This window comes from Takifugu rubripes, chromosome 21 (genome assembly GCF_901000725.2).
Source record: "Takifugu rubripes chromosome 21, fTakRub1.2, whole genome shotgun sequence".
Taxonomy (NCBI): domain Eukaryota; kingdom Metazoa; phylum Chordata; class Actinopteri; order Tetraodontiformes; family Tetraodontidae; genus Takifugu; species Takifugu rubripes.
In genome coordinates this window covers 14827455-14839456 of record NC_042305.1, presented here as the reverse complement: position 1 = coordinate 14839456, position 12002 = coordinate 14827455, and the positions used below count along the sequence as shown (strand labels likewise).

General features: G+C 44.7%; 1 protein-coding gene across 1 annotated transcript in view; it reads right to left on the bottom strand.

The window, feature by feature from the left end:
- LOC101075047 (transmembrane protein 132D) overlaps window positions 1-12002 on the bottom strand; it is a 135554-nt gene that overhangs the window by 16344 nt on the left and 107208 nt on the right. Inside the window, exon 6 of the mRNA XM_029830175.1 lies at window positions 4280-4423. Within this exon, the coding sequence (XP_029686035.1) occupies window positions 4280-4423 (144 nt within the window). The remainder of the gene's footprint in view (window positions 1-4279; window positions 4424-12002) is intronic.

Here is a 12002-nt window from a genome sequence, read left to right as displayed (position 1 = left end):
GGGGGGTGGGGGGTGACTTAATGAAGCCATGGGAGGGTTTTATCTCCCTCTCTCTCTCGTTCTATGTTGGGGGAGAGCAACAATTTTAGGTTTTCTCGTGAAAAGTTGCAGAGCCTGTGTGAATTAGTGGGCTTATTAGCATAGGGATATAAGTCAACACTGGCCTCAATACGTCTTATTTGTGTGGCACTGTTGTGGCCTCTGGTGGTGTGTGTGTGTGTGTGTGTGTGCGTGTGTGTGTGTGTGTGTGTGTGTGTGTGTGTGTGTGTGTGGGACATTTTGATCGTTGCTCTTTCTGACACCACCACAGATGAGGTAAAACCTCCTGTGCAGGTTTACTTTTACAAATGAAACTTACATCATGTTTTAAAAGAATGTGGATCAAGGAGAAACATTTTCTTTTAAGTGTCTTGAAGGGTTGATCCGAGATATTTCCGATGTTTCACAAATAGCGCGAATAAATCAGACGTCAAAGGCTAAGTCTGACTGACGGCACGTTTCTGTTGAAACGAATCCGAGTGTGACGGGTGGGGGGGGCTTACAGAAGACACCAGAGCACCTTTCACTCATCTTTGTTGTGCACAGATTATGCATGTCTGCATTGTGCCTCGGGTTAATTTCAGTTGGCACCGCGCGCTCTCTGAACATTAACCAGGTCGTGATGAAGTGGATCGACAAACGAACGTCAGCTGATCAACCTCTGCCAAGGCCAGAGCACCCTGTTCAGCACCCTGACCGCGCTGATAGCTGCTCGGAGGAAGCTGACAGCTGGATGTAAAGCTGGTGAACGTAAAGAGGGACGATCTGGATGTGGGTTGGCAACGTCACAGTGTGCGTCGCCCAGATTTTGCCTTCAGAACGTGGGTACGAACCTGGAATATGTGGCAGAAACCTGGTTCATCAATACATGAAGGTTTGCCTGTTTATTAGGTGGCCTCTGTGTATTCAGACAAGCTACTTAGCAGCTAATTAGTTATTGACTGAGACCAGTGCACATTACAGAGGTGAAAGGTCGAGTGTGAGGAGGGCGGAGGAAAACAGCTGTGTGATAACTCAACCTTGGCTGGTCTTGGACCAGAGAGTGCTTGTGTGCATCTGTAATGTTGTTTACTGTACCATCAAGGACAGCTATGTTGCTCATTTATCTTCTTATATTGAGGGATACACCCATCGCAAAGCTTATGGGCTGTACAATAATGGAGAAATCACATATTCTGTTAAATTTTCTATGAAATAACTGAAAGTTTTCAGTTCAGTTTCAAGACAGCAGGAGTTTAGCAAAATGGCCGATTATTGAGCGCTAACTGACACAAAGATGGAAGACTGCAAAAAACCTCTGTGAACTCATCACTTTGGTGGACAGGTGACTGACCCAGCGGAGGACTAAAACTGGTTTTAGACCACTCCAAAGTCACAGCTCCTGCAGATGTACATCTGAGGGTGTTGCTAACGGTCTTGTCTGATGTTGTGGGCTTCGGATTGCTGGCTATTTCCTAAGCCTGTTACAGCTAAATGGGAAAAAGGTGTGAGTGCGTCTGTGTGTGTGTGTGCCAGACCTCTGTTTTTAATCCACTTTACCTTTAATTTCCTTTTTAGACTTTCAGGTGACCCAAGTCAGCTAGAATTAATCTTTTTCCAATTTCTCATATATCCTCATACGTATCAGCCATTTTCTTTCGCTCTTCCATCAATTTAGGACAGTCAACACTCGCTGTTTCCCCAAAGAAATGCACCAAACTACAGAAACAGAACAGCTCAAAAATGCTTACTTCAATCCTGCTGTTGCCTGAAATAACCTTTCCAAACTTGGAGTAACTCTACTGTATTTACCCCATAAACGGGGCCTGGAAGCAGCCCCCTTTACCACTACAGAGCAATAAACATGCGGCTAACCGTCCCTGTGACCTTGCTGAATGGGCCACCATCATCAGGGTAAAGAGACGTTATCAACAGGAGGATCTACGGACATGCTCGTCATGGCCAGTTCAAGCCCTGCGGCGTGACGTTGATGATGCGCTCTCGTCGCTAAATCCATGAGCCTTAAGGAAGCTGAAGCAGCTCTCTGTCGTTCAGTTGAGTTTTCTGACCCCTTGTGGCCACTCAGGACACGTCTCACGTCCGCCTCTCTTCATATCTCCTGCCTGTTTGATATTCAGGTGCAGAGGCAGCTGGGATTCACCTCTGAAAACATTGTCCTTCTCTGTTTGGAAACGTCATCTGCTCTAACACCTCCATCAACAAGAAGAGCGCCGCGACCTTCAGAAGGCGGCATCCGACTGTCCGACGTCCGTTTCCCGGGACCCGCGGTGATGAGGTCCTGGACGACACCCTCAATCAAACATCCCTGACACTTAAACACAGAATATAATAAAGTCTACAGCAACAGTTATTTGGTCAGGACGGAAATGTTTCATCTTTTCAAGGTCACACTGAGATTTGTGTCTGTGGGTATTTTTGTGTGCGTGCGCGCACGGGCGCCCACGTAGGTGCGTGTCAAAGTCTGTAAACGGTTCATTAACTGACACCGAGATCAATTCTTAATCTGGGGTGTGTCTGTCCCAACACATGGGCTAAATCCTCCTCAAACATGCATTTAGTCAAATACACGTGCGCACCCATACACGCACACACTCAGGTTTTTTTGTCTTCCTCTTTAACAAATTAAATGAATCACAGCTTACACAAAAAAATCCTCACATGCACCAATAATGGCCTCCTTTCCCAAGGTGAGCCTGTGAGGTCATTACTTTATGCGTGTTCACGTGCACGTGCTCAGCTGATGCACTTGAGAGACTCCGAATCCACTTCTCCTCCCGGATGTTTAACATTTCACCTTTAAACAGGTGAATCTGCTCCCTGAGCTGCCGTTGGCTTTATCATAGTTCATCTTTTGGAGCAGCTGCTACAGGCTAATGTTGTTCTTGCTAACGTGTTTTCCTGTTTCCACGTGTACGTCTAGACTTTTAAAAATGTATGGAATTCTGTCAGCATTATAAAAGGATAAAGGATAAAAAAAAAAACTTTATTGATCCCACATCGGGGAAATTACACGTTACAGCGGTAGCCCGTGGTGTACAATACAGAAAAGTACTAAAAAGAAAAAGACTCTTATATTAAGTACATTGCTATGTACATTATACAGTATATACAGAAATTAAAAATTATGAGACAGGTTCAGGAAAATGGGCCCTTTTTTTAAGTGGATGTTCCTGATGAAATCCAAAAATCTGTGTATCCTCTCTTATCCTCCTCCTCTCTCTCGTCTCGCTGGGCCTCACCCCTTGCCGACCCTGGACTGACACTTTCACCCCTCCACGCCGTCCTCTCTCCTCCCACCATCTTGCTTTGCGTGCTGCCATCCAGCCTGTCAGACTGCTGTGTCCACACATGCAGATGTTCATTTGACATGTTTTCTATTACTCCAGCAGTGGGAGGGGCCTGGGGGGAGTGTGTGTGTCTGTGTGTGTCTGTGTGTGTGTGTGTGTCCAGCACGCGATGTGGCGTGATGAGACTCCAACTTTGTTCTGTTGCCTGAAACAGGCTGAAGCAGCTCTCTCAATGATACTTAATGAAAAATACGCAAAGGAGATACCAAAATGCCACATGCTGTTCTCATCCCACTCCTGTCAGCATTTGACCTTTGACCCTTTAGGAATCAGACTGGGTCATCAACAGCCAACAGGACCACACAGGTTTCCCATCCACACTCCAAGCCGGCTCAATAAAGCTGAAAACGACTTAATGAATTGTGCTGCAATACGGTCTATAGTAATTACACACACACACGCGCACACACACACACACACACACACACACACAGAGAGAGAGCGAGAGAGCAGTAATGTTATATGTATCTGAATTCCTTCCAATTTCACTTTGCTGTTATTGATTCCATTTAAACAGCAGAATTCCTGTCGGCTTGTACCAGGAAATTGGCTTCATATTGAAACTGTCACAGCGAGGGTGCGTTTCAGTGTCGGCCCCCAGGAGCACAGAGGACGGAGCACAGAGAGAATCAATCCTCATTCCCTGTCATCACCTGGTTCTAGACACAAAATAAATAAATACAATCTGATTTCGGTTTTCGGAATAAAGTGCTTAATTGTTCATGTTTTTTTTTCTTCTTCTCGTTCGTTTGTGGCTGTTGAGACGGAAGCAGTGGCACTGTGTTGTTGCACCCCCACCCACACAGAGATTCTGGGCAGTGTTAGAGGTGTGAGAGAGTGTGTGTGTGGGGGGGGCATGAGCCTCTGGAGGACTAAATGTGTCTCCGACGTACCTTGATGACGTCCATGTCTGCAGAGCTGCAGGTCACCGATTCGTCCACCTCCCTCACCTGTCCATCCGTTTCCACGGTGACCACTTTGACGGGCACCGCGACGTGCCGCCCCGTGAGAATGGCCGTGTTGACCACCTCCGTGTCCTGCAGACGGAAGCAAAAAGAAGAAAATATGGGTCTGAATATTTGAACCTTTAAATGACCATGACGTCTTCAAATAACTCGTTTTATAGATGAGTAAAGGAGGAAAAGGTGGTGAACATCACGATCGCGACCTTTTGACCTCATGACGAGAGACGAGGAGTCTCTGCACGGACAGAAAGAGAGAAGAATAAAGAAAGTAAGATCTGCCGAGAGGGAGAGAGACGGAGAGAAAAAGAGAGGGAGCGAAAGAGTGAGAGCGGAGGAACGAGCAAAACAACAGAGCCCGAGGTTTGAAGGAAGAAGGGACGGAGAAATAGGTGATTATAAACTTCTTGATTAATGTAATCAACATGATTACATCTGATGAGATCAGTCTGACTGAAATAGAACAAATAACACAGAGCGTGCACGCACACACGCACCTGCACACACCGCTGTGCATGTCAATCTTGATTATTTGGCATCGAGTTTCCAAGGGGGGTGTTTATTATGGCCAAAACACACACACACACACACACACACACACACACACACACACACACACACACACACACACACACACACACACACAGCTGATTACAGGATGCTCTGCTGGGCTCACTGTCTGGAATAAAAAGTGTGCTTGTGTGTTTGTGACGCTTAACTCCCGACGGGTTTGTGCCATCAGGACGAAGCTCAAACTGGAGGAGGAACAAATAAGGGCCGAACATACACATCATATTTATCAAAGCTAAGAAACAATCCATCCAAATATATCTGCATCCTTCATCATCGGTCAGGCTGGAACCCGGGAGACAAACCAGTTTAGAGGCCAGTTAAAGGGGTGAAGGTGAGAACGGGAGGAGCGGGAGACACGGGGACAAACAGGATTAAGAGCAGGGAAAAAAGATGAAAGTGAGATGACAGGAGGGGGAGATGAAGAGCTCTGAGGACGCAGACGTGCACGGGAAAAACAAACGGTGGAGCAGATCCTCCTCTGGCCTTGAGGGGTTGAGAGAAGATGCAGGGATAAAAATCAAAGAGGGGAAATAAGACAAGAGACGTGTGTGTGTGTATATTTGTCTATATATCTGTGTCGGGGTGTGTACATTAAAATGTATGTGAGGGCCCTGGAGCTGGAGCCTCATGGAATCAGATAAAACATCACCTCATCGCTGCACCACAAACACCAGAGTAACCACAAATACACACCGTGTGCTAATGAGGAGCAGTTTGTTCATTAAGTCACCAAAGCTAATTACAAATAAGTCACATTAACATTCAGTTCTGAGAAGAGGATAAAATCACTGTTTTCCTGTTAGAAAAGCTGATGTGTGATCAAATTTAAATGAACCGGGAGGCCACAGATCTTTTTTTTTTTTGCTCCTGTGAAGAGTCGGGAGATGTGTTAGATTGGATTTAAAGGTAAGAATTCCCAAAAGAGATCCCGAAAACTCCAATCGGAACTGACGTGCGTAAAAGCACAGACAGCAGGGGCGGAGTCAAAAACAAAAACGGGACGAATCGAAGCACAATTAGAGAAGGTGGAGAAACAGAAATGTTAGAGAGCAAAGGAAACAGACAGACTCTCTTTGGTGGAAGAAAGAATTTCATGCCTGTCCGGGGGGATTATTAAGTGGCTCATCAGCTGCCGGCCCCCCCGCTGCCTTCAGAAAGCTGCTCCACGGTGCACTGAGATAAGCTCAGAGGTGTGTGTACATGTGCTGGCAAATGACAAATATGGTTGTGTGTGCATATTCCATAGAAAAAGGAACTCTGGGAAACAACCTGACATTCCGGTGCAGCTTATCCATGCATGTGCAAGACTGCGTGTGTGTGTGTTGGTAGGAGGGGGGGTTGCAAGACCAGCCCTCACACGTGCACAGCTGCTGCCGCAACAGAGTCAACGGCTGTTTCCGAAACCACTATACCCTACATAGTGCACTCAATAGTGTGGATGCCATTTTGAAATAGTGTCCGAAATGTTAGTGAGCATCGGTGTACCCTATGTAGTGCACTCAATGTATCCCACAATGCACTGCGAAAAGTAGTGTACGGGCGAGCGGCCTAACTCAGAAAATGTATCCCATCAGCCTTTACAGTATCACGTGACGGTATCACGCTGATTGGATACATTTTTTTAATCGTAATTTCTACTGTTCGGTTTGATATATGAAATTTTTGGAAATGAGAATTTTTTTTCAGTAGGGGTCCAATATGATCATCTTAAAATATTACAACATAAATGTGTAAAAAAAAAAGAAAATCAATCAATCTTCACTGATCCCCCGCCCCTCATTTAAAATTGTTCTTCGGAATCCTCTGTTCCTCACCAGGCGACAGAATCTCAGTAAAAGAATATTTACAAAGATGAAAAGTAGCTCTGGATCCATTTTTTGATGAAAAATTGGTTTATTAAATGTTTTCACTACAGCAGAATATGACTTGAGAATGTGCCATCAAGTCTTGGCTTGAAAATGTCAAGGGACACTAATTATTTTTAGGTAATAATTATTATTGTATTATTATTGACATGAATATTTAATTTTATTACATAACGTTAATTATCAGGTAAAATATTGCATTTTCATAAAATGACCACTGAATGTATTTCTGATGGGTTAAGATAATTAAATGGACCTGGCCACTTTTCCCGGCGACACCATGACGTCACTTTATGTGCCCCGTAAATGACGCCGTTGTCCGAATACTAACTTTAAATTGAGTGCGCTACGTAGTCCACTCAATCCATGTCCCCCATGTAGTGAGTAGGGAACGAGTGTGTGGTTTCGGAAACAGCCAACATGCTGCATGAAACACAATCAGAGCTTTACTGCTCACTTCTCTACGTGTTCTGTACGTTGTCACCGCACTCGTTCACTTCCTGCCCTGAAACCCGCCTGGAAAATCCACCACAAGTCCTCCTTTGCTCCGACCGCGACCCTTTAATCACAGGTCTGGACACACAAACATCTCGGCCTTGAGCAAAATAACTCAGCGGCTTCCTCGGAGCAGAATGTTACATTAACACATTCCGGACAAAAGCGGAACTGTTTATTGGGTGGGAAGAATGCTACTGAGTTCCAGAGCGTTGAGGACGGCAGGGATCGGGTAATTTGGCCCTCCTGACAACACAGAACAACATCCTATGTAAGTCAAAGAGAGAGACACCCCGCCAACGGCGCTAATTGATGCTAAAATGCATCAAAGCCACTTAATTTATCAATGCTAATTAGCCACTATCTAAATGACACTAAAGCTCTTTCCTTTCTACGATTATGTCATCACATTTTGTCGACCATTTCAGGCTTAAACTATTTTTGTCTGCAGTGCATAAAAAAATCTAAAATGACCAGAACATGTGCACTAAGAGAACAGAAAAACGAGTTCCGGGTCAGCTGTGCGTGCATGTGTCGTTTAACGCGGCCCATTAATGAGGCACGGAAGCCAGTAAGTCACGTGTTCGCCGCGTCACCGCTCCAACGCCGTCATTTCACGTCTGAAAAGACCCACTCGGTTCCGCCAAGCCGCGTCATCTTCTGCATGGGCTAATTTACTGCTAATTTCCCTCATCGGGGCGTCGGCGCACGAATGAAAACGTCTGCCAGATGTCAAAATATTTAAATCAGCTGCATCGTCAACACCCGGAGACGAGCAGCGTCGGATCCAGAGAAACTGTTAACAGCCACCTCTGCCTCTGCCGCCCGTGAGAGAGGGATACATTATGCTCCGGGTATAAATCCACAGCTGCACTAAAAGAGCACTAACGGGTTTAAGGACGACACTCCAGCAGAAAGAAACGAGACAGAAGCACATATGCTGCAGGTTTATGACTACATGCATATGTAAATAAGCGCCAACACCTTGTGTTTTATTTTCAGTTTAACACATTCCTGAGTTTTAAACTGTTCATCTGTCCTGTGTGTGTGTGTGTGTGTGTGTGTGTGTGGGCTCAGCTGTGAAAGGGAAATTGGTTGAAGGCACTTAGCCACAATTTACTACAGACCCATTAAACACATCAAGTGTGGCGCACTCTTTGTGTGCATGTGCGCGCTTCAGGGTGTGTGTATGTGTGCGTGCGTGTGCACACTCGCTCATGCGTGTATTTGCATGTGTGTACGATGGTGTGTCAGGTTTAACTGTCTTTGTGGAGTGCACATGTGCCTGTAAGGAGTCCAAATATTTACACACACACACACACACACACGGTATAACAGAACACAGCCTAATATTATAACAGGACTTATAATCAAAATTAAATACTGTTGGGAAATAGGTCCTTTTTAAGTCTAAATGATTATATTCCGATAGTTTTGTACTCAACCATAATGGAAATAGAAAGAAATCTGCTGCCTGATCAAAAACAAAACTTTTTGTAATTTGAAACCTTAGCACAGATGATTGTATCATTGTGAGGACATTGTTTCAGTTTTTGTTATTAAATGACTGACAGTCTCTTTAATCTATTTTAAATGAGTGTTTATTAGTTAGTGTCAAACTTATTTTAAAGTAAACAAGCCCCACATTAAAACTGCAGCTTGGTTCTTCCCCTGGAAATGTCTGTTTTTTCACATTCAGCTTAATTGAAATAAATGCTTCTCTAGACGCTGTGATGCTGCCGAGTGTCTGCACAGCGCTGCGGAGGTCAATACCGTTCACTAAAATAATTACAGACCGGATCTCTAACGTGCAAACTGTTGTGTTGCCACTACCCCATCAATACTGTGAACATTTCCCTGAGAGCAGCGTGTGAGAAGGTCTGCGTGGTAGAAAATCAGGAGCTTCGGTGGAAAACATCAAGCTTTGCTCCGTTCCTCAGCTCGACAAGGCTGCGTCAAGCATTTAACAAGAAACGTGCATTGATTAGCCGGGGAGCGCAGCAGCTCTGCGTAGTTGAACAAAAACAAGGTTCAGCTTCTCTGTTTCGTTGTTGTTGTCGTCCTCGAGACAAGAGATGGAAGTCAGGAAGGTCAGGAATGGACTTGTATCACTTATGAGGACATCAGCAGTGGTAATTAGTGCCAGCTCTCCCCACTGTGACTGTGATATACACTGAGTGTGAACATGTGAGCACCCCATCTTCTGGAAACATGCTGTGCTACTTCCTGTGATGAACTGCTTGACTGATTTAGGGTTAAAGGTCAACCACATTCTTGAATCTCAGGGAGGGACATAAGGGGAATGACCCAGGAAACAAAGGATCTGGGGGGAAAAGGGTTTGGTGGGTGAGCAATGAGACAGCCTGGTGAGCTGCCTAGACAAGATAGAGCTTTTGGAGAGAGAGAGAGAGTGTCTGTGTGTGTGTGTGTGTGTGTGTGTGTGTGTGTGTGTGTGTGTGTGCGTGTGTGATATGTCAGGGATAAATGGCTATTATCGCTATGACAATGTTAATTACAGCCAGCTATTAAGCCTGAGGAGTGTCAGTTTATTCATTTGGCTACTGAACACACGTGTGTGTGTGTGTGTGTGTGTGTGTGTGTGCGTTTTTTATCAAAAAGCTCTCCCTATGATTAGTTTATTTTAACATCTGACAGGTATCTAACCAAATATGCCTCTGTTTTCGTGAGGACATAACTTCAGACCCAGATTGTGTTGTATTTATTTATTTATATCTGTATTTTTGTGTGTGGTGGACAAACTTATTATAGCAGCAGATACAGAAGGTCATTTGATTGAAAATGTCAAGACTTAATAACACATGTCATCAAAAAGCATTGGTGTTATTATTGTGTCGTGCTCAGAACTGTATTTTGCTCCTACGCCATGTTGTGCTGCTGCACGCCGGGCGATGTCAGGCGGTGCCGGGTGTAATTGCAAGACCCCGGTAAAACACCGCATGCGTGGGAGTGGACAGATGAGAGCTGAGAGCAGCCGCGGAGGACCTTTTTTTGCTTTTTTTAATGTACTTCAGATCTTCATGTGACTAATTCAACCACGCAACCGTGTGATGAAACGCATCCAATTGATAACATCAAGGTGATGAATACGTGGCTGGTGGGTGGATTTCGCCTGTGTCGGCTGCCTCCCAGCTGGAGCCGCGTGCAAAACTTCATGCAAAATAATGATCAAGCAGACCACAGTTGATGAATAATTGGCCTTTGATGAGGAAAAAAACGCTATTACTGTGTTGTTATTACAGTGTAAAATATCACAGAGGAAACCGTGTTTAATTGCCTTGTTAAAATATGTTGGTGCACTTAACTTTGACGGTGAGGGCAATTTAAAAAGGAAGAACATCAATAAAATGTCAGATATTAAATGTGAATTTATAAAAAGGAGCTGACATTTTGATCCTTTTTTTCTCGCCACTTTAAAAGCAAATAAAATCATCATGTAAGGATGGAGGAAAATGGACCGAGGAGCTGAAGGATGGAGGGAATCAGGGAAGGAAGGAAGGAAGGAAGGAAGGAAGGAAGGAAGGAAGGAAGGAAGGAAGGAAGGAAGCTCGTGAGGAAAAGTGGAGGAAAAGAGGAAGACGAGAGAGGGGCAGGGGAGGAGTTTGCTGGATATGAAAGCTAACAGCCCACACACACACACACACACACACACACACACTTCTACAAAGATCCCAGGGAGAATTGTACTTTCAATTTCCAGAGTCCTAATTGCATTAGAACTGCCCTGCTCTCTGCTCCCTCCTCTCTCTCCATTTCTCGGCTGCTGCTCCAGAACTTTCAGGGGACTATTACATGGAGCTCTGCTCCTCCACCAGGCATCTCCTCCATCTCTCTCTGTACCTCTGCAACCCCCACCATCATGTTGCCTTTGTTAGTCCTCTATTATGCTTCTGTTTTATCAATTAATCAACCAATCAATATATTTATTTATAGAAAGAATCCCTGTGCCCACCTATTAAATTGTAGGTATTAGCACCGTATTGCTATTTCTTTGTGCTGCTCCCTAGTGGCCATTCTCTTAGACCAAGTCTGACCTGAGGTGGGGCCAGGACCCACTGGGTGACATGGAGGATGCTTCTTCTCATTTACTGTTTGATTAACAGGTGAGAAACTGGTTGAAGAACAGCTCAATTCCCCTGGGTTCTCTCCTCACCATCCTGGAGTTTGGTTCTATGATTTTAGAGGGCTTCATGTGGGATTTGGTTTAAATACACACACTGTGAGTGACTCCACGCACCTCACTTTAGAGCTGAAGTCAAACATCCTCTACCTACAATGATGAGATCACCTCACTCCAGCTTAAAAGCAATCACTGTAATTCTGACACTTTCATCAGGGAACATTTTGGTTGCTCTTGTTCAACTATAAACACAAAAAATTACTATGGAAATAAACTCGGAGCCAAGGACACGAGATCGTAGTGACCCAAATAAATAAACACTCTTTCTCTCACATATACACACACTGCAAGTAGAGTAATTATAAAAAAGATAAGCTTTCACCAGTGTCGTAGTAACCTTTTCTGGAGCTCTGCTATGAAAGACTAATGACAGAAAAGTCGCTTTCATTCATATTTACAATCATTCCCAACTGTAAATCTCAGCTGGCATGAGGAGGCGGCGTTTGGAAACGAGGGCGTGCTGGATGGAACTGGTGAAGAAATGAAAGCAGGCACGTTCAACGGTATTGAAATCTGCCTTGAT